Source organism: Panthera leo, chromosome D1, assembly GCF_018350215.1.
Source record: "Panthera leo isolate Ple1 chromosome D1, P.leo_Ple1_pat1.1, whole genome shotgun sequence".
Taxonomy (NCBI): Eukaryota; Metazoa; Chordata; class Mammalia; order Carnivora; family Felidae; genus Panthera; species Panthera leo.
In genome coordinates, this window is record NC_056688.1 from 59,703,788 (window position 1) to 59,728,816 (window position 25,029).

Below are 25,029 nucleotides of genomic sequence, written 5' to 3' on the forward strand. Positions count from 1 at the left end.
TGGCCTACTATGTGCCAAGCAACTTGAATACAAAGACAAAAATATTTACCACAGTCTAAATAAGATAAACAGCTAAAATACAAAATGATTTGTGCTATAAATAGAAGTATCAAATAAGTGTTAGGGAAGCTTACAGGAGACAGAATGCCAGGAAAGGCTTCCCAGAAGAGGGTGACGCTTGAACTGAGAAAATGTCACAGAAAATACACGGTTCACATCTCAGTGTTTAAACTACTACTCCTCTGCTCTTATGCACTAGTTTTCAGTTTTTGCTTCATCATCTAAACAAGAGCAAAGTGATGATCTGACCAATGTAAATAGATCAAAGTGGCAACTTTCAATTCAATTTCATCCAATCTTAATGAAGAGTCAAAAAATAATTCTATCAAAGTATTTCCCAGTACCTCCAATTTGTCCAAGTTGTTTTTTTTTTAATATCCTAACTTCTTCCTCCAAGTAAACATACCATCTGTCACCCAGTTAACCAGCACTTTTCTGAATTTATAAGACTGTCAGAGATCATGATCACTGCTCTTTTCTTTCTTCCAGTTAGTTTCCTCTTCCGAACAGTTTCATTTTCTCATCTTACTCTACTGCAATACTTTGAATTCTGTACCAGAAAGGAACCATGAGTTCCGAGGTACCAGAACTACAAAATAACTGCTGCCTCTCTTTCTAAGCCTTGTCTATATTTCTTGCTTTCTATTCCAATGCTTCTGTGAGCCACTAACTGGACTCTCTTCTGAGTCCCCAGCAGCTGATACAAATAAAAATTTCAGATTTGAAACAGGAAGCTAGCCAAAGACATGTATGTAGTCCTATCGATTCGTTTCCAATACGTTACATCATTGACATTCTTTAACCAACTTTTGAGTTCTCATAGTTTAGGTTAGGGTACCGCATATGAAGCTTCTGCCTTACTATGAACAGACCTGGTAGCAACCAGAACGGAAACGCTACTGAAGACTGCTGCCAACTACCGAATGCCCCCCCACCCCTGCCGCCAATAAATGGGAGGCTGGAACACCCAAGGAGAGTGATATACGAGAATATTTTCTAGACTGAGTCAGATCTGGTATTCACTAATCCCGTCCCTTCTCTGGGCCTCAGTTTCTCCATCTATAAAACTTGCTAGTGACGTACAGTAGGAGGATTGGCTTAATTTCTAAGGTCCTTCCGGCTACAGTAATCCAGATATCCCATCTTTCTCATCTAGTTTTACAAAGAACACGTGGGAGGGCAAAAAAATAACCTTTTACTCCACTAAACCGACCTTAATTCTCAGATATTGTTTTAAAAAGCTAACAAACTCCTGACCCACCCACCCTAAACCTCGGGCAAACCTTGGCAAGCCGTGAAGTAGCCAAGACAAATTGAAGCCCATCCCACACTACGGTCAAGAAAGTGCTGGGGAGACCCTAGTCCGGGAGTTAAGACGCGGCCCCCGCAAAGGGCCCGCCCACCTAATCACAGCCAGGCAAATGAATGAGTACCACCAGATACACGGACGCTCCTCCAGCGCAGGCTGCAACTGGAGACCCCGGGGCCCATACTCCACCGATATTGATTCCCTCCCAGCGCCTGAGGAGCCCGGCCTTGGGGCCGCAGGGTCGCGGGCCCCGCCCCCTCCCTCAGGGCAGTAGGTGCGCGCCGGAGCGCGAGACTTCGGCGAGGAGGCCTGGGACGCCCCGCGCACCCGCCCGCCCTGAGGAGAGGAGGAGCCTGACGGTCCCGGGCCGCCACCGCCCCGGCTCCCGACTTACCGCGGTGCGGTGGGGGAAGGGAGGTGTCAGGAGTGAAGGCCTAGGCCCGTCCACCACCCGCCGCTCAGAGAGCAGCGCGCGGCCGCCACGAAACCGTCGCCGCCGCTACCACCACCGCCACCGACCGCCGCTTCGGGCGCAGCGCGCACAGGGCCCGACTGCGTCACACGCCGCCCGCCGTCAGAGGCTCGCTCCCGGCGCTCCGCCCTCGCTGTCTGAGCATTGGCAGAAGCCGCCGCCACTCTAGGCCCGCCCTGTTATTCATTGGGCAACGAGTCTTTTGAAACCGAACGTGAGGGCGGTCTTCGGGAGAAAAGGAGAGGGGGAAGAGGAGGGACAGCGGAGTTACGGGGAGGGGCGGGGAGGGGCGATGGGAGGGACATGGAGTCCCGCCCCTCCCTGCCGAGATTGGCTGGAGGAGTCGTGACGTCATACAGGGCCCCCCTCGAAGTGGGCTTGTGAGTGGCTGCGTGGGGGTGCATCGGGCGGGGTGTGGGAGAAGAGTGGTGACGCTATACAGAGGCTCCGCCCCCTTCCTTGGAGCCGAGACAGTCGGGCTGCTGAAGCTCGGGCCAATCAGAGGGGAGGCTCCAACGATGGCATGGTAACTATTCTACCCTTTCCTTGCCCCAGTCCGCGGGCGGTGATGGGAAGGCTTCCCCGTAGTCCTGCCCGCACTTCCTGGCCAGACCACGTGCGGAGCTGGAGGGCCCTCCTGGGAGGTCTGTCTCACCGTGTAGCTTGCCTGCAGCTGCTACGAGGCCCCAAAACCTGGCCTCCTGGTCTCCCAACCCATGCCGGCCCCATCACAACCTTTCCTTCTTTGAATCTCTCTAATGTACGCTATGAGCATGCCGTGAGGGAATGGCTCAACATGGGATTTGTTACAAATGAGGGTTCTTGGAACTTCTTTCACACCTGCACTTTAGGAATTCCTATTTATCTTAAAGGCCTGGTTCAAATGTTCCTGCCTTCTCTGGGATACATTCCCGGATCTCTCTGAGGAAGTTTGGCTAATGCTTGGGCAGGCCTCTGTTACAGCCTTGTCACTTTGTATCCTATTATTTTCCTGTCTTCTGTGCTCAGGCTCTTAGAAGTCAGAGCTGCATTTTATTCATTGGGGTTTCTTTCTCCCGTGGCCTAGCCCAGGACAGACGCTTGATATTACAAGGGAGAAGGTTGAGCATATTCTAGAAACTAGACCTAGTGACTGAGGGTCCCATGCAGAATAGCAGGGACTATGCTCAGAAAGCAAAACCTATTCAGACTACCTCTCCACCACCACTTTTTCCTGGAACATCAACACAGAATTGAAGTGGGCTCTGCCCAAAAGTAGATAAATTTAAATCCCTCTGAGTGTTCAGTGGTAGCGAGGTATTACAAATAATTGACTAATTTGTCCAAAAGTGGAATGCTTGTAAAGATGAAATAACAGTAGAAATCTGATACATTGTAGGTGCTCAGTAGATGCTCAAAGGAAGAAACAAATAAATATGTGGATGGTCAAATAGTAAAGCTAGTTTAAACATCTGACTCCAGCCACATTCCCCCCACTCCTGCCTCCAAATATCCCTCCCTTTCATCCTCCCTTTCCTGTGTTCTACATTGGAAAGTCATTAGTTCTCCCTGGATAGTTTACTATAGCTTCCTCACTGACCTACAGAACATTTGATATCTCACCCTCCAATCCTGAAACCCAAATATGATTAAACCTCTCCTCCACTTATTTATTCTGGTGTCCCTAAGCCCAGGCACAAAGTATAGGTGCACATTAAATGTTTGATGAACGGATGAATGACTTTCTTAAGTAGAATAGTAGTAGAAGTGTGAGACTTTTGAGTTAGGGAACCCTGAGTTTAAACCTGAGCCCAACCATTTATTGGCTATGTCAACTTGGGCAAAATTTTAACCCCTAAGCCTCAGTTTCCTTGTCTGTAAAATGAGGGTAACAACTGTAATTGCCTTTAAGGTTGTCGAGAGAATTAAATGAGATAAAGCATTTAGTATGGGACCCAGTATACAGTAAGCCCTCAATAAATGATAATTATTCCTATTCTTTAAAAATGTCAAGGAATTCCCATTCTAACTATTCTAAGACATTGATTCTGACACAGAAATGGCTCCCAGAAATATGTTTTAAGTGATTAAGTAAATACATTCAGGTCAAAGTGCTGGCAGGTATGCAGGAGCTGAGATCCTTAAATAGGATCCCACATACTTGTGGGAAGACTGGAGGAAGAGACATTAGATGAGGAGTGTGGCAGGGAGCAATTTCCTATGACCATGGTGATTTCTAAATAGAAGGACCTCTTGTTAGATACTCTGGTAGGCATGTGGCCCACATGCTCATCATTCCCAGGTACTTCTGCCCTCGGAAGGACTTTGTGGACCACATACTCTCACTCTAATTCTCATAACCCCCTTCTAGTCTCTTCATTCCTTCTTCACCTCTAAAGAAAAGAAGTTTGGTGCATGCTCACAAAAACTTGCTGAGCCAAACCCTCTCTTGGGCTTCAGGAGCCCAAGAAGTCCACAGCTTAACACTCTGCTCTGGCCCAGAGAGACAAAGCAAAGGAAAGTCCAGCTTTCCTGGGAAACCCCAGTCTCTCACATACATACTCTGAGAACTCACCCTATGCAGCTTTGAAGGATTGGTGCTCAGAGCGGAGACAGGACCCATAAGGACTGAAGAATCGGGGAAGGGCAAGAGACTTCCTTTTAGAGTGAGGGCCTAGATTTCTTTCTTTTTTTTTTAAATGTTTTTAAATGTTGACTTATTTTTGAGAGAGAGAGCGAGAGAGCATGAGCAGGGGAGGGGCAGAGAGAGAGAGAGAGAGAGGGAGGGAGACACAGAATCCAAAGCAGGCTCCAGGCTGTGCTGACAGCTCAGATGTGGGACTCAAGCTCACGAACCATGAGATCGTGACCTGAGCCGAAGTTCGAAGCTCAACCGACTGAGCCACCCAGGCGCCCCCTAATGGTTTAGATTTCTTAGGTGGTGCGTAGGAAAGAGTGACAGAGTTGGAGTCAAACAGCTAAGTTTAAGTACCAGACTTCCTACTTTTTAGACCTTGCACAAATTATTTAACTGTTCTGTGACCCAGTTTTCTTGTCTATGAAAAGGCACAAAAATTCCCATGTTGTAAAGTGATTGTAAATGTCAAATAAGGGAATTTGCAATGGACTGGGCACATGTTTGACACACAGTAAGCACCCAGTAAATGTTGATTTCCTTCCTCTTTTTCTACAACTGAAGGGAGGGATGATGTTTATAAATAGCATATAATTAGATTTTTATAAATCTTATGTGAATACCTTTGACTTTAAACTAGAGCATTTAGTCTATTACACTTAACAAATTTATTGGTATATTCAGAATTTAATCTAACATTTTCTATTTGTCCTACTGTTCTGTTTCTGGGTTTTTCCTTAATTTGTTTTTCATTTTAGTTCTTTTGTAATAATAACCTCCATTTTTTGAGGTGCAGTCCTGCCAGATTGTTTTAATTGAGATATAATTCACATAATATAATATTTACCCATTTTAAGTATAGAATTCAGAGGGTTTTAGTATAGAATTCAGAGGGTTGACCCTTTAACAACATGGGTTTGAAGTGTGCAGGTCCATTTATATGAGGATTTTTTTTTTCAATAAATACAGTACTGTAAATGTATTTTCTCTCCCTTAGGAGTTTCTTAATAACATTATTTTCTCTAGCTTACTTTATTGTAAGACTACAGTACATAATACATACAACATACAAAATGTGTGTTAATTAACTGTTTATGTTATCAGTAAGGCTTCTGGTCAACAGTAGGCTCTTAGTAGTTAAGGTTTTAGGGAGTCAAAGTTATACATGGATTTTGGACTGTGTGGGTCTAGTGCCCCTAACCCCTGTGTTGTTCAAAGGTCAACTATATTCATGAAGTTGTGCAACTATCACTACTATCTAATTCCAGAAGATTTTCATAACCCCAAAAAGAAATCCCAGACAATTAGCAGTCATTCCCCATTTCCCCCTTCCCCCAGCCCCTAGCAACTACTAATCTACTTTCTGTCTTGATGAATTTGCCTATCTGAACATTTTCTATAGATGGAATCATACAATATGTGGCCTTTGTGTCTGACTTCTTTCACTTAACATAATGTTTTCAAGGGTCATATGTGTTATAGCGTGTATCAGAATTTTATTCTGTTTTATGATAGAATAATATTCCATTTTATGGATATGCCATATTTTATTTATACATTCATAAGCTGATGGCATTTGAGTTTCTACCTTGTGGCTACCATGAATAATGCTGCTATGGACATTTGTGTATAAGTTTTTTATGGACATATGTTTTCAGTTCTCTTGTGTTTATACCTAGGAGTAGATTTATGGGGTCCTATGGTAACTCTATGTTTAACTTTTAGAGGAACTACCAGACTGTTTTCCAAAGTGGCTGTACTATTTTACATTCCTATTAGCAATAGATGAGGGTTCCAATTTCTCCTCATCCTTGCCAATACTTGCTATATTCCTTTTTTTTCAATTGTAGCCATCCTAAGGGCTATGAAGTGACATCTCATTGTGGTTTTCATATACATTTCCCTAATGACTAATGATATTGACCATTTCTTCAAGTGCTTATTTTCCATTTAAATTTCTGCTTAGAAAAAAAATATGTACATATGTATTTTTTTTTAGAGAGAGAGCGTGTGTGCGCACAAGTAGGGGAGAAGGGCAGAGGGGGAGAGAGAGAGAGAGAGAGAGAGAGAGAGAGAAGGAATCCCAGGCAGGCTCCATGCTCAGTGCTGAGGCCAACATGAGGCTCAATCCCACGACCCTGAGATCATGACCTGAGCTAAAATCAAGAGTCAGCCACTCAACTGACTGAGTCACCCAGACACCCCTAAATCTCTGCTCTCTTAACATTCTTTTGGATTATTTCATTTTTCTCTTGTACCAGCTTGGAAATTAAATTCTCTTTTTATATTATTTTAGTGATCTCCCTAGAAGTTCCCATATGCATTCCTAAGTGTGCTATTAATGAACACCTTTATGGTACAGTTTGCCAAGATGGAGGGAAAAAAAAACATCCTAGGTCAGAGGAACAGAGAGAAAAAAGATGTAGGACCAAGAAAGAGCTCAGTATATCCAGAGGTACAAACTAGGATTTCATCCTAGAAGTGATAGGGGAGCCAGAGAAAGTTGAACAATGAAGAACAAAATATACAATGAAGATTTAATTACTATTTGAGGCAGAATGGGCCTACAGCAAGATGGGTGTGCCTAGGGTGGATAGTTTAAAGTCATCCAAGGAGGATGCCTCTGCTCTGTGAAAAAGATCTCTAGGAAGAACAAAGAACAACCCTGGAAGACTTTCCTGAGGCTGCCCAGGAGGCAGGGTCGGAGTTTGGCCTGAAACCGGGTATCTTTAGCACTGCGTCCTTGCCTCTTTACCTATCCCTAGCCATGCTTATTCTGCCTCTACCCCTACAACAGTGGTCTTTCCTCAAAGGCTTTTCTTACAGTTCCTAAATCTCTTCTTGATACATCCAAATCCTGTCCATCCTTCAAAACCCAATTCAATTAAATCAACCCTTCAATCAAATATTTTCTGGGCTTCCTTTGTGTCTATCTCTGGCCTAAGCTGAGAGATTCAGAAATAAATGGAACAGGTGAGGGTTCCATCCTTAAATGGGTTTCCAGGAAGGAGAGGGGAACAGACACTTAACAATAATTTCACTACATTGTGGTCAATCCTAATAAAGGTGTGATGGACTTCTAATGCTTCCTGTGGAGTGGGGAGGTAGGTGAATCATGGTGCTTAGGGAGAGATAAGGAGGAAGTTGAGCAAAGCTCATGGAAAAAATGAGCGTAGCTAGAATGTAAAATATGTGTTTGCTAGAGTAGAGGATGGCCAGATAACGAAGGATGATGAATACCACACTAAGGAATTTGCTCTTGATCCTAAATGCCATAGGGAGTTGCTAAACAATTTGCAGCAAGAGAGGCACATGATCAGATCTGTATGGTTTTTTAAAATGTTTATTTATTTTGAGAGAGAGAGAGAGAGATAGCAAGCATCAGCTGGGGAGGGACAGAGAGAGAAGGAGAGAGAGAGAATCCCAAGTAGGCTCTGTGCTGTCAGCACAGAGCCCGATGCAGGGCTCGATCTCACAAACCATGAGATCATGACCTGAGCCAAAATCAAGGGTCAGACACTTAACCGACTGAGCTACCCAGGCACCCCCAGATCTGTGTTTTAAGAAGAGCCAATGTGGCTGTAAATGGGGAGGATGATGAAGAGATAGAAGAGCAAGGAAACCAGTGAAGCAGAGCCTCAGGAAGCTTTCCTTAACAACTACATCCCACATTCACTTTTCTTCTGCTTCTCACCTCTGTACTGCCTCCATGCTACTGCGGGCTGGAGCATCCCTGTAAATAAATGCTCAGTCAGCTTGGGGAATCTAGTATGTGTGTGTGGACAGGGGGAGTGGAGCAGTGACTGTGGCCAAAGCTGGACAATATTGGTGCTATTTCAGGCACAGGCCTCTCTGAGGTATGTCCAGGCACAAGGCAAACCAACCAGGAGGACAGGAGACACTGGAAGGTTTCAATGGCAGCAGCAGCAACTACTTGGATTACAGACAAATGCTGATTCAGCAAACACTGACTGCCCACTGAATTGAAGGCAAGACTAGAAGCTTAGATGCTTGTTCAACTTCTTTATCTGTAAAATATATTCCATCAAATTTACCTCACCAGATTATTAAGAGGATTGAATAAGAAAGTGTACATAAAGTTCCTCGTAAGTTGCCTAGTAAGAACTCATTTTTCTACTTTTCCTCACGTAAATCAAGGTGATAGGCTTTGGAACTGACAGAAGAAGAAATAGATTCAGAGAGGGTCAGTGATGGCTGAGGTCACACAGTTCAGAAAAGGCTCAGTCTTGGGGTGCCTGGGTGGCTCAGTCGGTTGAGCGTGCGACTTCAGCTCAGGTCATGATCTCGCGGTCCATGAGTTCGAGTCCCACGTTGGGCTCTATGTGGATAGCTCGGAGCCTGGAGCCTGCTTTGGATTCTGTGTCTCCCTCTCTGCCCCTCCCCTGCTCATGCTCTGTCTGTCTCACTCTCAAAAATGAATAAATGTTAAAAAATAAATAAAAAAAAAAAAAAAAGAAAAGGCTCAGTCAGGACAAGTTCAGACCATAGCTTCCACATCTCATCACAATAGCCAGGGTGTCTTGAGTATCTCCTGCATACCTGGCACACTGCTGTTTTACCTCACTTAATCCCCAGGACAACCTTGTGCTGTGGATATTCCTGAAACCATTTTACAGATGAGGAAACTGAGATTCAGGACTGTATGGTGAATTGCCCAAATCACCAAAGAATTAATGGCAAGATTAATGCACCTCAAGTTTCAGGCATTGGGGGTAGTCTAGAGGCACAGAGAAGGGACCCAGCCTCAGGGAATGGTATTTAGGGCCAAAGGAACAGACAAGGAATAGGGTCAGGGAATAAAGACAGGGAATAAAGGCCAGGAGCAAGCATCTGTATGTTGGAGGTAGACAAAGAAGATGACACAAAGCCCTGAGGTAGAAAACCTACATCTAATCATTGAAACTAAAAGGAGGTGGTTCTTTTAGTACAGTCTTACTAATTGTTCATTTGCCCTGGAACCCTAAAGCACAGGGTGGAGAGGAGTTCAAAGTCACTAGAATAGGACATTGTCCCGCCAGACTTGGAGCCTCCAGGAGTGAGTTATCTCTGGGTCTGCCACCATTGCCCAGTCAGGGCCTGCCACAGAAAGGGCTAGGCTGAGTGAATGAACAAGAATGAATGCATGAAAAAGATCTCTGGTAAGTTAATCAAATTTAAGCTTCTGTATCCACCTGCAAAGTGGTGAGTGTAGCTACCTTGTGGGATTAACATTATACAGTTGACTCTTGAACAATGCAGGGGTTAGGGGTGCTGACCCCCCCCCCCCGCCCCCACACAGTAAAAACTCCATGTATAATTTTTGACTCCCCAAAACAACTACAAATACCCTACTGTTGACTGGAAGCTTTACCGATAACAAACTATTGATTAACACATGCTTTGTATATGTTTTATATGACATATTCTTACAATAAAGTAAGCTAGAGAAGAGAAAATGTTATTAAGAAAATCATAAGGAAGAGGGGGCACTTGGCTGGCTCGGTTGGTAGAGCGTGTGACTCGGTCTTGGGGTTGTGAGTTGGAGCCCCACATTGGGTGTGGAGCCTACTTTAAAAAACAAAATAATTTTTTTTTCTTAAAACCATAAGGGAGAAAATATACATTTATAGTACTGTGCTGTATCAAAAAATCCACGTGTAAGTGGACACGTGCTGTTCAAACCCGGGTTGTTCCAGGTTGTTCTATATACGAAGGGATTAAGGGAATGACCTCAGGTGCGGGACTCCAATCCTGTTTCTGACATTTATAGCTGTGTGAATAGGTAACATACCTTTTCTAAAACAGGGATGTTAATAGTATCCATCTCATGGAGTTTTTATAAGGATCAAATGGGATAATGCATAAAAAATAGAAAAGTGCCTGGAAAACAGAGGGTGCTCAAAATGTGCTATTACTGTGGGGATATATGACTAGGAAAACTGTGGTGGTAACTACGTCTAGGTCAGAGGTCTTCACCCCCTGCAGGTGCTCTGGCAACCCCAAGAGTCTTCCTCGGGTTCCTTCAGGGGTCAGTCTGGGTGGGGAGGGAACCCTGTGGGCTGGGTTGGTTTCTGCGGATCAACCCTCTCGTGGTGGGGCAGACCCAGGACTGGGGAAAGGAGAGCCTTGCTCTGTTATGTCAGGACAGGGCGCCCTCTCCTGATCAAAGCCGGGAACAGCTCTGGCCCCGAGTTTTTGGGGTGGGCCTCCCTGATCTCTCTACCTATAACGTGCTCTTCCCTTTGCTGAATGCCGGGAATCGGCTACGGGGAGCAAAGTTAGGGGGAGGGGCGCTGAGGCTGGGGCAAAACTGTTTTAATGTTTCAGAAGGGCGAGGCCGGATAATTCGGCTAGAATGGGGACGTGGGCAGGAGACACCGAGACTAGAAAATTAGAGAATTCGGGGCTTGTTGAACCAATTTTATGTTCTTTCAACAGGTGATGGAACGCCGCTGAGAGGTAAGGTGACAAGGTGGCTTATCCAACGTGTCAAACCCAGGGGTCCAGGGCTCTTCCGGCTGCCCCCACGCAACAGGAATTAGTGGGGCAGACCAGAGCTAGAGAGGCATGGCACAAGGGGACACCGGATCAAGGCGGAGAGCCAAGGGTCCAGGTCCGCAGAAGTGGGGAGGGGCTAATGGAGGATCTGGGCGCAGTTTCCTCCCCAAGCGCGCTGGCCCCGCCCCCGCCGTTCCCGCTCCGGCCCGCCCCCGGCCGCTTGCCCCAGGCCGGGCCTGGGCTCCCCTCGGGTTCCCCCAGCGCCCGGCCTGCGCCGGCGCGGCCTCCTCGCCGCCACAGCCTGGGTGAGTATGGGGATGGGTGTGACGGATCGCGGGGCAACCCCACTTGGGGGAGCTCCGCCACGAGGTCCAGCTTTCTCACCGCCCAGCCCCAAGGTGCTGGTGCTTGCCCAGGATCTGCTGCTGTCCCGACTTCTGAACTAACCCTTTACCCCTCCTGCTCTCCCACATGGTGCTGGCTGTGCACTGATTGAGCTCTCCTTCATTCTCCAGGGTCTGCTGATGGGGATTTCTCTTTAGATGCCAGGGATGTAGGTGTTGGGTGTCTCTGGAACCCGATAGAGTAATTTCAAATTACACCTCTTCCATTTATTAGCCTGTGACCTTGGGCAAGTGTTTTTAACCTCCTTGAGCCTCAGTTTCCTGTTCTGTAAAATGGAAATACACAGGCTATATAGGGCCTGCCTCATAGAATTATAGTGAGGGTTAAAAGAAACAATGTATGTGGAGCATTAAGCAGGGTGCCTCATACTCAGAAGGTACCCAGTAAGTATGGATTCTGGCTGGAGGCTGAGAAGATCTCTGGGACCTTTGGAGATAAGGTAGGGGTACTCCTAAGAAAGCAGTTTCCAGCTAAGTAGTACGTATGAAGAAGTTAGAGCTGACTGGGACTGAAGAGCTGCCCTTCAGGTAGTGAGCTCCCTGTCCTGAGGCCTGGAGAAGTAAAATGACCATGTTGGAATGGTCATATTAGTAATCTAAACCACATGATCTTCATGTTGCACAACTGTGGAAAAAGACCCAGAGTGGTTAGATGACTTGCCCAAGGTCACACAGCTAAAAGAGGAGCCAGGCATACCTCCAAGCAGTGGAACAGATTGTTCCTCCAACCTCTTTACCCACCCCCTGCCTCAAGCAGTGCCTATTCATTTCCTGAGGATCTGTTATTCAGTTTGGGCATCCCAGTGGTTCCCGAGGCTTCTAGAGCCACTGGCTTCAGAGAGGGGACTAGTGCTGCTACAAGCACCAAATCAGGGTTTGGGCTGGGTGGGGAAGTCCTTCCCCTTCTAGGGTCTCTAGGGACTTATAGTCCATTTGGGGATGATCCAAGAAATGTGTTCAATTTGGGAGGGGCACCAGCTCCAATTCCAATTCCTCTGGGAGATCCCTGGCTCCTGAAGGCAGAAAAGAAGTTGGGCAACTGGGGCAGGCTGACTAATCGGGCCTAGAAGAGAGGCAGGGTGGGGGAAGATGGAGAACACAGAAGCGTATTCACCTGGTTCTGGAATGCTAGGAGGTTAGCTTCAGGTTCTTCCTGAGGGCGGGGCCAGGAAGAGTTGGGACTTGATCTGGCAAGACCTTTGAGTCCATAAGGGCGGGTTCTTTATGAATCTGGAGCCAGCCCTAGTTTGGCCACAAGAAGCGTAAGTTCCAAGGATGGCTTTCTGTCAGGCTCAGCATCTGGCTTTGAGGAAGGGCCTTTCTCTCTCTGCATCTTGGTTTCTCTGCCTTTGCAATGGGGACAGGATTCACTGACTCATCTATATAGGATTTGATTTACCTTTCTTTCTCTAATGACAGGTGCCCCTTCTCTCTCCCCTCCTAATCTGATCTAACCTGACCTTTCTACCCAGAGGTCTGTCCCAGAGATGAAGGGGTCAAAGAAGGCTGGGGCTGCAGTTTGTGACCCTGTGGGCCCTACATCTCCCCACTGCTGGCTCTCCCTTCTAGTTGTTGTGCGACCCTGAGCAGGTTCTTGTTCCTCTCTTAGCCTCAATTTCCCCTCTGTGCACTTAGGGAGGCTGGGCTAGGATTGCTGGTGTATACGTGGTTATTATAGTTGTTAACCTTAGCATCCTCATCTCAGCAGGGAGTCAACAGTTCTCAGGAGCTTTTACTTCATCTCTGGAGGGGGATGGACAGGCCCCATGGGTTCTGGGAAGCCTCCAGAAGCTGACCAGGCAGCTCTTTCCAGCAAACAGCAAGCCCAGGCTAGCACCAGGCCTGATTCTGCAAAGCCTTTCACCCTCAGAGCACATGAGGCAGCAGGTGGGGACGAGCAGGGGGTCAGGGTTCTATTGGCTTCCATGGAGCCCTCGCTGCTGTGCACTGTGGTGCAGACACACAGAGCCTGGGAAGGGACCGAAGGTACAGAAGGCCCTGGGCCAGTGGGTGAAGCAGGGAGAACTGAAGCCTAGAGGCTCAAAGGCCTGTGAAAGAAGGTGGACTATTCTGTTCACTGGGAGGTTTTAGGGTTGGTTCCTGAAACAAGAGAGACCAGTTAAACCAGCTCCTGTTGTCATAGACCTGTAAAGCCAGGTATAGGGGAGAAGAAACTCTCCCAATCTATTCAGGCTTCATTTTAGCACAGATTTGCTTCATTGTCTTTCCTCTGAAATTGAGGGTGAATGTCCTCTTGGGATTCTGAGTCAATCATCCCCATCCAGGGCAGGAACTGTCCAAGTTTAGGGGCTAGATGGCTTTCTTCTCAGACCCTCCATCCCATGGCTCAGCTAAGCTGAGGACTCAGCACAAGGGCTGGCTTTACCACAGAGTCCCAGCCTTGCTGCCTTGGGCCTTGACAGCATACTACTCCATCCCCAGGTCTGACAAGATGTACCAGGTCCCACTGCCACTGGACCGGGATGGGACCCTGGTCCGGCTCCGCTTCACCCTGGTGGCCCTGGTCACAGTCTGCTGTCCACTTGTCGCCTTCCTCTTCTGCATCCTCTGGTCCCTGCTCTTCCACTTCAAGGAGACTACGGCCACACACTGTGGGGTAGGGCTTGCGAAGTGGGGGGGGGGGGGGGGGGGGGGTCAAGGAATATCTCATATTCAGGTCCAATTGGATCGATTTTGGATCCTGATTCTGTTGTAACAGGATTAGTGAGCTCTCCAATGAGGTCCATCAGACAAACTGGGTTGCTGGGTACCTGTAAATTGAGGTCTCAGGAATTAGCCTTCTGCCACTTTCCATGGGGGTCATTAGGGCCTGGAGTCATTGAAGTTGGGCAGCCCCAGAATTCAATCCTTACTTCATAGAGGGGCAGATTCAAGAGCCCCCGGGTTTCGTGGGGGATGGAGAGAGAACAGGACTGGGCTAGAGGGTGCTGGCGCCTCTTAGTGTGACACTGTGGGCTGTGGCTGTCTCTGTGAGAATGTGATTATGTATGCATCTGTGTGACTGTAAGGGACGTGACTGTATGTGTCTGGGAGAGACCATATCTGTGTGTGTCTGGATGGGGGCCTGATGATGTGTGTATATATGTGTTCCATATGTGTATATGGGCTATGTTCCCCAGGTAGGCATGTGCCCTCTGAGCAGGGATATGGTGTGCTGGGCCAGGAGGAAAGATGTGAGTTTTCTCTGTAATGTTTCGGGGTAAAGAGGGTCAGACCTGTGTTGACCTCTGTTACACTCCTAATTTCATCCACTGACTCTCTATTACCTGAGACACAGAGACTGAGCCTCAGCTTCCCATGTCTTAAAATGGGGTTGGCAATTCCCGTCCTCCTTCTCAGGAGTAGTGTAGAGCTCCAGATAGAGGAAGCATAGGAAGGTGGTTTGGGAAGTGTGAAGGGTGAGGAGCCGAAGGAGTAGGAGGAAAAGAGATTGTAAGGTTGGAAGGCAGGGCAGGAGAGGAAGAGCCCATGGGCTCTAGGTGGAAAGGAGGCAGGGCCTGGACATGGACCCTTGGAAGAGCATCAGAGAGAGCTCTGAAGGCCCCCAATCAGCTCAGCTTCCTGCCTCCCTATAAAGAGCATTTGCTCCAGAAATAGGACTATGATTAGAAGTGGGGTCTGAATGGCAGTATGGAGTGGGGCCTACTTCTTTTGTTCTTATGACTGGAAGTTTTCTCTCTCCTGCTTTGTCGATGGGTAGATGTTGGCCTTGAGCGGTAGGCAGCCAGTCTTATGATACCCAGGGCTGGGAGCTGTCAGAAAGAACAGGACTGGACAAAAAGGGGCTGACCAGGTGATCTTGAGGGGGAGGATCGAAAAGGATCCAAACAATGGCTTTTCTTGACCAAGTTTTCACCTTAGATAATGCATCAAATGTTTCTCTCACCTGGTCAACTCCTTTGTATCCTGCAAAACCCTTCTCAAATGTCTCCTCCTTTGAAAAAACGTTCCCTAGCCTCCTTGGGGAAGACTTAATCACTCTTTCCTCTGGGTGCCCACAGTTCCCTGTTTTATCTTTCATACAGTTCTATCATATCATATTTGTATCTCTGTTCCCCATCAGACCAGGAGCTTCTTCAAGGTGGGCACTACATCTGAATCAGAAAGAATTGGTTGAATAAATGAATAGGACCCCCTCCCCCCTGCATCAGCCCCGTGCCCTTTGAAAAGGAAGCCTGAGACCAAGTCTTAGTCCATGCAGAAAATTATATTTGTAAGGCATATGGAATTAAATGGAATAGGCTGTTTGCTTTGCCCCTCATGGCTGGCTCCTGAGGGCTAATGGGATCAGTAAGCCAGCATATCTGGCATACCTATAACCCATTCTTGACATACTAGTTAGGGATCCTAAGGCATAGGTAGTTGCAGGAGGGATACCTGACCACTCTGGGGCAGGACTGAGCTTAGGGACCCAGGTGGTATTTTGTCCCCACTCTCTGGGACTACCATGTTGGAGCCACCTTGGGGCAGCCCAGGTGGATGTATGCTCTGAATTTCTCACCTGGAGTATTCTAGAAATGGCCAACCCTAGAAATAAAAAAAGTAACCTTACTCTAACACATCTGTAATTTAGATGACTCTGTGTTTGCTTGCATATCTCCAGTGATGGGGAGCTTCCTTCCTCTCCAGGCAGCCTATTCTAAGGAGGCTTAGTAACTAACAATTAGCAAGCTCTTTCTTGTAGTGGACATGACATTCTCTTTTTGGTGAATCTCTGCCTTTGCACTGGCTCTGCTTTGGGAGCCTGAGAGCTACTCTCTCTCCTCCTGGCATCAAGCCAGCCCTACAGAGGTGGGATGGCAGTAATGGGGGTAGGGGTCCCCGAGTTTACTCTTATTAGGTAGCATATTTCCAGTTCTTTCAGGCAACCCTCACAGGATGTGCGCCCCTAGACTTGGCCCAGTCGGTCACTATTCTCTTCATATGAGGCCCTGATCTGGGCATAGGTCTTCATATGGCCTGGGTAGCACAGGGAAAAGTAGTACCGTTGCATTCCTATTACTGGCTTTTAGACCCCTGTTAAGGCATCTTGAGCTGAGTTAGCTGTTTCTGCACAGGTCCAGACTGGACACTGATAACCTCATATTTAGGCCCGTCCAGATCTGTCTTGGATCCTGAATGTATTGTTCTAAGATTAGCTAGCTCTCCAATGAGGCCCAACAGACATACATCTGCTTCAACAGAAAGGGGTGAAATCCTATTTTGCTTTCTCCCTTTTCCTTCCCTGAAAACTGCCTGGATCCCAGGATACAACTCTCAAAAGGGTCCCCACCCCCATCCCTGGCAAGGAAGCTGTTGTGGGCTGACTTTAGCCACTATCACTCTTACCTTTGCAGAGTGTTCCAGGGTTTATGATATGGCCTTGTTGGTCCTGGGAGGGCTGTGTGCTTGGGCAGGCGTGGAGATCTGAGCTCTGTGGGCGGGAGGGCAGGCCCTAGAGAGCTAGGGGTGGGACCCTCCAGTCTTAGAATAGTTTCAGTCTGGCTAGAACTCTCAACCCAAGCCCCGGATCCTTCAGCACCCAGTGTGAGTGTTGCTCAGTTCGCGCCCCCTCCCCCATTTCCTTGATGCTGAGCTGGACTAGTGAACTAGGGCTCCCTTAATCGTGGGTGGTATGAGTCCCAAGGGAGGTTTGGTCCTAGGCGTTTGAATACAAAGCCTTTCTGTCTGCCCCCCAGAAGGGAACCCATCTCACAAGTCATGGTAGCTGGGGCAGTCAGGGGTGGGAGGAGGGACTTCTCTGCCTAGCAGGAGAAGGGAGTGGAAGAAGCTAGCTCCCTTGGTTTGGGTCTGTCCTTGCTGGGTCTGGCCCAGCACAATAGGCTCAAGCTGAGTGGAGAAGGTTCCCGTGACCCTCAGATTCCCATAAACTTTGGATTGGGTGACATGGTCTTAGAGAGGAAGGAGAAGCCTCTGCAGGGACCCTGGTATCTTGAGATGATGGTACTGTTGACCTGAGGCTTGGATCATTCTGAGCCTGGGGGTGGGCTGGTTGGCAGCCTGTGGTCCCATTGAAATAGGTTCTGGGCACTCCCACTGTTCCTGGTTGAACTTGGGTGAAGAGGAGGAATGTGGTCAGACAGGGTCAGTGGGAGGGCTTGGACCAGTCTGAGCCAAGGGTCCTTTGTCTAGGTTATGTGACCTGAAGAAAGCCTTGACTTGGGAGCTTTAATCTGTCAAGTGGCTAAAATCTTAGTCCTAATGTTCTATGGAACAGAAGTAATAACCTTTCTACCTCTGATCCTTCTGAGTTGGGTGTGAGAGTCTTGAGATTGAAGTGGCCCATCAAACTCCCATGTCCAGGCCACTGGGAGCCTCTATTCTCCAGGCTCTTTAAGAGGTAGACCTATAGGACCATTGTGCCAAAGGGATTCCTAAGAGCTGACCCTGCCTGACTCAGCTGCTCCCGCCCCATCTCTCTCTGTACCTCCTTACCTTCTGCACTGCTTTCCATTTCCCTTTATGCTCTTTCTACTCTGGCTCTTCCCTATACCCAGAGGAGCCAGCTCTGGAAAAGGCTCCACTTCCCGAGGCCCAGGTGTCCCACCAGGCCCCAAGTTGTGTCCCTCGCCCTGCCTGGGCACCACTCCCTACAGGATGTTCTCTGCGGCCTCCCAGCCCTTGGACCCAGATGGGACTGTGTTCCGGCTCCGCTTCACGGCCATGATCTGGTGGGTCATCACTTTCCCCATGTTCGGCTTCTTCTTCTGCATCATCTGGTCCCTGGTGTTCCACTTTGAGTACACGGTGGCCACTGACTGTGGGGTGAGTGCCAGGCTCCCCCGCACCTGGGTCAGGGCCAGGTCAGGAGATGGCAGTAAGAGTGGAATCAGAGAGTAAGAGAGAAGGCGGAGGGTCAGAGAAAGGGGAAAGGGATAAAGGGATGGTGGGGGGCAAGTCAGAGTTGTGGGAATTTGTGGGGAGAGACTCAGGGAGAGTGGAGTCACAGTCTTCCGAGAGTAGAAGATTACAGAGAGTGCCAGGGAGCAGAGGGGAAAGGGGAAGGGAAGGGAAGGCAGTAGGCAAGAGAGGTCATGAGAGGGAGGAGGAAGCTGAAGAAAGACCAGACTGGAAAGGAAGCCAGGACTGGGGAGTTAGACTGGGCCAGGAGCCAGGAGAGGTCATAAGTGGCTTTAACCCAGACTGGGGACGTGGTCTGAGAACACCCCCAGCCCTGCCCTGGAATCTTCAGGATTGGTTTCTCCCCTGGCAGCCTCGGGCCCCCTAACCTGTGTCCACTCAGGACTCTGCCAGCTAGAAACCCAGATGGACTCCCTGCCTCCAAGAGCAGTCCACCAGGCCTTTCCTGAAGGCCTAGGGGTAGAGGTTCTGTGTCAGAAGGATGGAACTGAACATGGACTTGCCCTTAGCCTCTCATCTTACATGACACAGTCCTAGACACAGACAGTCACAGCACAGTGAAATGGGACTCCTATTGTGATAAAGGGGAACATAAAGAATGAAGGGGAGCATAGGGATCACAGGGCCCAGAAGAAGCACTTAATCCAGCCTAGGTGTTGGGGAAGACTTCCTTCCTGGACCAAGGGGCATTTCTGCTATGGGGGTAAAGAAGGATCTTTGTGAATGCCAGGCTGACAACTTTTGATTTTATCCAGAGGGCAGTGGTGAGCTTTGGAAAGATTTTAAGCAGGAAAGGGACAGGATCAGATTTATGCTTTAGAAGATCATTCTGGCTCCTGAGTGGAGAACAGATTTAAGAGCAGGGGGCAAGAGTAGGGAGATAAGTGAGGAGGCTAGTGCAATAGATCATGCTACTGGGAAGACCAGAGCTAAAATAGGGACTATGAAAGTAGAGAGGCAGGGATGGAGTCCAGAGAAGAGTAGCAGGTTGAATTGATAGGAATGGGAGGTCTTGTTCAGTTGGCAAGGGATGGGGGCAGTAGATAGCAAAGTCATCCATAAGTTTGGGGGACTTTTATCAAAGGAATGAATCTCAATTGGTGAAATCTGAGGTGCTTTGATAGGGAATTTTTTGGACCTTCACCCTTTATACCATGTGACTTTCTGATCTACTGCCCTGCCACAGGTCCACTGAGCCACATCCTCTAGGATGTAGAGGGTTTCTGTTCTTGGGGAAAGGGGTTATGTTCCCACTTCAGTACCCTTAGCTCTGAGCTCATGGGGAGATTTGGGGTGAGCTGGGCACCTGGTCTCTGATAGCTCCTGATGTTGCTGGCATAGTTGGTGAGTGGAGAACTTGTGTGCTTGGGATGGGGGAACATAAATGAATATCTATACTGATTATGCATGTGTGTGCATGCGTGCATGTATATTTGTGTGTGTGGGTGGGGGTAAGAGGAAATCCCTGCTCTCAGCATCCTATCTCCACCCCTAATCTGGGAGGAGCTTATGAGGATGACACCAGTAGCCACAGGGCCCTAAATCTCCCTTCTTCCTGTGGTGTCCTCCCAGATTTTTGCCATCTCTACCATTTACCTGTTTCCCAACATCAGTTAGGGCTCTGGGCTCTCCCAGCCAAGCTTTAGAGAGCTCATGCTGGAGGAAACAAACAGACAAAAAGCTCATGCTGGTCCTGCTCTCCTTAAAGTAGCTGGGATGGAGGCAGGAGTTTTCAGAATGAATATTCTAGGAAACAGAGGCAACACTCCCACTAACCTTACTTAGGGGACCTGCCCAGAGGGGTAGAAAAGTAAGGAGGCTTGGAGGGCTCAGAAGTCTCTGATGAAGTTACAGTTCTTGCCTGTCACTCCCATGCAGGGTTCCCATGTTCAATAACTACATAGCTCACCAGCTATTTGCAGGCTTTTCAGGGAAGTTTGTCTTCTGAAAGCCATCACTTGTACCTGCCGTGTGCTAAACACTGCAGATGCTCTGCATACATCATATTTAATATTCACAATCATCCTGCAAGGTAGGTGGTAGTGTCCCTATTTTGCCAACAAGGAAATTAAAGCTCAGAGAGGTGAAGTGACCTTGAGTAGGTTAATAAAGGCAGAGATGGGATGCAGACCCGGGTTTGTGTGGCTCCAAAGCCTCCATGCTGTCTCTTTACTGATTACTCAGAGTGAGTATCTGAGCCTGGTCTCAAGCTACATGGTATCTCAAGCCATGGCCTTGGGAGCGGCACCCTCTCAGAGAGCTCTACACTTAGCTTCTTTTGGTAGTGCTGAGGGGAATCTATCTCCTTTTCTGTGAAGGCTGCGAAGCCCCTGGCTGGCGTTACCCCAGGCCCACCTCTGCCCTGTGAGCTGCGTCCACCATTGCCTATGTTCCCAGCATTGATCCATCAGCATCACCATTAGGAGAAAGGAGGGGATCTTCTAGAACTCCATCTCTGAAGACTGGTCCTGCTATAGTCACAGCACGGTCATTCCTTCTCTGGGTCCCTGGGTTCTGGCACTGCTCTGGTTCTTGCTGACAGTCTAAAAAAGTCCACAGAAAGCGAGTGCCATGGACTGGTAGTTTCCAGTCCTGGAATCCTTTAGAAATGCAGATTCTCAGATTCCAGACCCCCAACATCCTCACACAATCCCTGGTTAGTTGTACGCATGTTAAAGGTAGAAGCACTGCTCCAGACCCTGGAGTCTGAGAGATCCTCCTCCTCTCCCTGGCTTTCCTGTCCCCATCTAGACTGTTCTTCCCTCATCCTCTCACCCTCTCACACGAGCAACACACCAGTCCTCGCAGCTGTGTGTTATCTCCTCCTCCTTCCTCAAGGAGGAAGAATAGTGCTCCAGTTCCTGAAGGAATAAGGAGTTCCAGGCTTTGAGAAAGATGAATGGGAGGGATGCACAAGAATAGGTCATTTTCTTAGACTACCCCAGGTTAGGAGCACCCACTTTCTTTCTTTCTTTTTTTTTTTTTTTAACGTTTATTTATTTTTGAGACAGAGAGAGACAGAGCATGAATGGGGGAGGGTCAGAGAGAGGGAGACACAGAATCCGAAACAGGCTCCGGGCTCTGAGCTGTCAGCACAGGGGCCTGATGCAGGGCTCGAACTCACGGACCGCGAGATTGTGACCTGAGCCGAAGTTGGCGCTCAACCGACTGAGCCACCCAGGCGCCCCAAGCACCCACTTTCTTAAGCATGATCAGGGTGGGGGTACCCTCCTGACCCAGGTCCCCCAGGATCTCACAGTACCCTCTACCACCTTGGCACACCTGCCCAGAAGAGTTAGTAGAACTGAGAGCAGTCAAGAACAGCTCAGGTGGGCCGTGAATCCAGCACGGAAGCTCAGGTGGTCTGTTACTCATCCCTGTCCTCAGGACTGAATCTGGGGTCCTGGGCCATGGAATCTCCCATAGCTCTGTGCTATGGGCTCAGAGAGCATCTGAACCTGTCTACAGCTTCCCCAGCCGTATGTAGGTTCCATGTATAGGGAGATGGAAAAGGTCCAACCAAGTCCCTGCACAAACCCCAGGCTGCCTGGGGAATGAGAACAAGCACATTGGGGGCCGGGACCTGGAAAGGGATGTCTCCCAGGAGAGCTCTCTCTGGAGGTGCCTGAAGGAGGACCTCCGGGCAAGGAAAGGGCTGGAGCGGAGCCTTCTGAGGGCCAGCGTGATTTTGATAGATGGAGAGAAGGATCTCCAGGTGGGTGGGTGGGTGGGGCTGGTGGAGGCCTGCCACCAGACTGGTCACAACTCTCTAGGTGCCCAACTACCTGCCTTCGGTGAGCTCGGCCATTGGTGGGGAGGTGCCCCAGCGCTACGTGTGGCGCTTCTGCATCGGCCTGCACTCAGCGCCCCGCTTCTTGGTGGCCTTCGCCTACTGGAACCACTACCTCAGCTGCGCGTCCCCGTGTCCTGGCTACCGCCCGCTTTGCCGCCTCAACTTTGGCCTCAACGTCGTCGAGAACCTCGCACTGCTAGTGCTCACTTACGTCTCCTCTTCCGAGGACTTCAGTGGGTGTCCACATGAGGGAAGGAGGAGCAGGGGAAGGGTTGGGAAGGGTCGCCCCTGCGCCCTCCCTCACTCAGACCTTCAGAGGGAGGGGTTAGGATGCTTCCTGTAGTGCCCGCTCCCAACCCTCCTCTCTCCCTCCAGCCATCCACGAAAATGCTTTTATTGTGTTCATCGCCTCTTCCCTCAGTCACATGCTCCTCACCTGCATTCTCTGGCGGCTGACCAAGAAGCACACAGTAAGTCAGGAGGTACGGTCTACCCCTAGTGGGGCTCTAAGCAGCCCAGGGGAAAATCAAGGACACCCGTCCTCAGGATGCGGGTAATGGTGAGATGGGAACCAGAGTTCTAACAGGAACCCGGGCTGAGGCTGGGGCTTGGGGATGAGTGGAGGGTGATGGATTGGTCAGAATCTAGGACTGTGTTCGGGTACTAATGGAGACTGGAAAATAGAAGAGATGGAGGCTCCAAATGGGGGTAGAATGAGGGACAGCACCCAGGCTGCAGTGGGTTAGGAACTGTGTCAGGGGTCTGTGGTCTGTAATAACTCCAGTGCCCCTCCTTACCCCCGCCCCCGCAGACACCTTTCTTCTCCCCACAGTATGTGGAGGTGTCAGGTTGGGGGGTGACTCCGAGTAACTTTCATGTTCCATCCTGCTGAAGTGGGAGGGGCAGGGACAGCACTGCTCCTTGGCTTCATTATACTCCCAAACGCAGGAATATGAACATGCCCATCATTCCTGCTGCCCTTGCCTGTGCCCCCTTCCAAAACCAAGGGAGGTAAGACGCAGCCCTCAGGAGTTGGGGCTAAGAGGGGAGGCTGCCCACACATATCCAACAGGCTGCAGAGTGATCAGACAGCCCATCCTCTAGGACCGCAAGTCCTACAACTGGAAACAGCGGCTTTTCGTCATCAACTTCATCTCCTTCTTCACGGCGCTGGCTGTCTACTTTCGGCACAACATGTATTGTGAGGCTGGAGGTGAGGCCAGGCTGGGATCCGTATGGGGTCACAGTGGCTATGGGACAGTTATGATGTTGTCTATACTGTGCGAGATGGCAGTGGCCTTGGGGGCTGACTGCCATTGTGTCTCCTTTGTAGAGATGTGTGGTGGTGGCGATTTATCAAGAGGCCCCTGGAGGGCAGGGGCGGGAGTCTCACCACGCTCTGTTCTTGTGCCCTTGCAACAGTATACACCATCTTCGCCATCCTGGAGTACACCGTTGTCCTAACCAACATGGCGTTCCACATGACAGCCTGGTGGGACTTCGGAAACAAGGAGCTGCTCATTACCTCCCAGCCTGAGGAAAAGCGATTCTAAACCCTTTCTCTCCTACTAGAAAGGAGGAGGCGGTCCACTGCCCAGAAACTAGAAACAAGACACCACTCTGGCCTTCCCCACCCTGTGTCCTCTGTGGACCGTGCTGAAGCTGGGGGAGGGGGAGGAAGGGCAGAAGGGCACAGGACAGGGTTTTAGGTAGCCCTGCTGGCTTCTCTTTTCCCTCACCCCACTTGAAGGCACAGGGACCTTCAAGCAGCATCACCCTTATCCGGAGGCCCCAAGAAGCTGAGCTGTTAGGAGAGCTCCACCATCTGGTGCTAAAAAAAGTCCTGAGGTTTATAACCACCATCGGTTCTTGGCCTTTACATAGCCACCTCTTGCTGAGGTCAGGGACCACTGAGCAGTGGCTGCTACCTGAAAACCACAGCCATTTCTCTCCACGGGGTCATTCACTTGACTGGTGTATGTGATTATTTCCTGCACATGCCCAGGCCTGTGGCCACAGTCCCTTGCTAAGTTTGCCCAGGTGTTCTAGCTCTGACTTCACCTCCTGTTTAGTGTGTACCCCTTCCCCATCTAAGCCTTAGTATGTCCATGCAGGTGGTTGGGGGTAGGAGGGCTGTAGGATCTGTAAGGGCTCTGCCAGTGTGTGGTTCTGACACTACCTTGTGGAGGTAGTGTTCTGTACCTGAGGGATGTCCTGCTCCAGGAAAAGCACTGGCACAGCATTTGTTTTCCTTCCCTTCTGAAATCCGTGGCTCACCGACTCTTCCTCCTTGGCAAAGGTGTAGGGTAGTCAGAGGCAGATTCCTGCCCCAAAATGGGCTCTCTGCTGTCTCCCTGTCCTCCCTGCTGCCCCATGCCCTGACCTCTTTTGGTTGTACATTTTATTTCAAAGGAAAATAAATTTTTTTTTTTTTTGCCAACAGTCTGGGCTAGCCTTACTTGTCTTGGGGCTTGGACTTGTCTTTCTTTAATTGGAACTGAGGTGAGGGACAGGCTCCAGGATGGAGGGAAAAAGTCCATGACAGTGTATGATTCCAAGTGGTATCCCCCTATCCCCCCTCTTCCCACCTTAGATCTGGAGTGTCTTAAGACTGGTCTAAGCCACAATTCTGATGAGGAGGAGTGACTGAGCTATCCCTGTAATGACTCCAGACTTGGTAGCTGGGATAACTGGGAGAGTCTTGGGTTGAGGCACAGGCCTTAGTTCTAGCCCCAGCTCTGTCGGTGAGACCTGCCACCTTCGGGTGTAAGGCAACAGCTCTCAAGTGCAGGACTGTGAACACCTGCCTGCAGGCTGATGGTTCTCAACTTTTCCCTTTCTGAGCCTCAGATCACAAAGTTTTTCTTAATGCTTTGCATCTCAGTCCACTATAGAATCTGTGGCTGGGCCCCAGAGCAAGACTGGCCCCTCCAAGGGAGCCCAGATCTTTGTTAGGGAAATTGGGGGCTGGGGGAACCACAATAAGCCTATTGTCTC

General features: G+C 49.1%; 2 protein-coding genes across 12 annotated transcripts in view; one reads left to right on the plus strand and one right to left on the minus strand.

Moving 5' to 3' along the window:
• Positions 1–1,852, minus strand: part of NUP98 (nucleoporin 98 and 96 precursor) — a 114,162-nt gene extending 112,310 nt beyond the window's left edge. The window contains exon 1 of one of the 2 annotated variants that reach the window (XM_042905556.1): positions 1,764–1,852. The gene's annotated coding sequence lies outside the window, so the exon portion shown is untranslated. The remainder of the gene's footprint in view (positions 1–1,763) is intronic. The other variant, XM_042905557.1, reaches the window with a different exon arrangement.
• A 386-nt stretch (positions 1,853–2,238) lies between these two features.
• Positions 2,239–24,474, plus strand: PGAP2 (post-GPI attachment to proteins 2). Of its 10 annotated transcripts, XM_042905568.1 has the most exons (8): positions 2,239–2,367; positions 10,894–10,914; positions 13,800–13,974; positions 17,975–18,143; positions 22,013–22,265; positions 22,408–22,514; positions 23,137–23,245; positions 23,455–24,474. In XM_042905568.1, the coding sequence occupies exons 3-8, from the start codon at positions 13,841–13,843 to the stop codon at positions 23,583–23,585; spliced, it is 903 nt and encodes a 300-aa protein (XP_042761502.1). In that variant the 5' UTR covers positions 2,239–2,367; positions 10,894–10,914; positions 13,800–13,840; the 3' UTR covers positions 23,586–24,474. The 10 variants fall into 10 exon arrangements, with proteins under 10 accessions (XP_042761502.1, XP_042761504.1, XP_042761503.1 ...); XM_042905570.1 differs by lacking the exon at positions 17,975–18,143; XM_042905569.1 differs by lacking the exon at positions 13,800–13,974.
• The last annotated feature ends 555 nt before the right edge of the window (positions 24,475–25,029 follow it).

Bases quoted from the DNA above. Each gene is read 5' to 3' on its own strand.
- PGAP2 (XM_042905566.1), top strand. From the start codon at position 11,023: ATGGCACAAGGGGACACCGGATCAAGGCGGAGAGCCAAGGGTCCAGGT. The intron at 11,259-17,974 runs GTGAGTATGGGG...CACTCCCTACAG, and splicing joins TCCTCGCCGCCACAGCCTGG to GATGTTCTCTGCGGCCTCCC. The intron at 18,144-22,012 runs GTGAGTGCCAGG...ACAACTCTCTAG, and splicing joins CGGTGGCCACTGACTGTGGG to GTGCCCAACTACCTGCCTTC.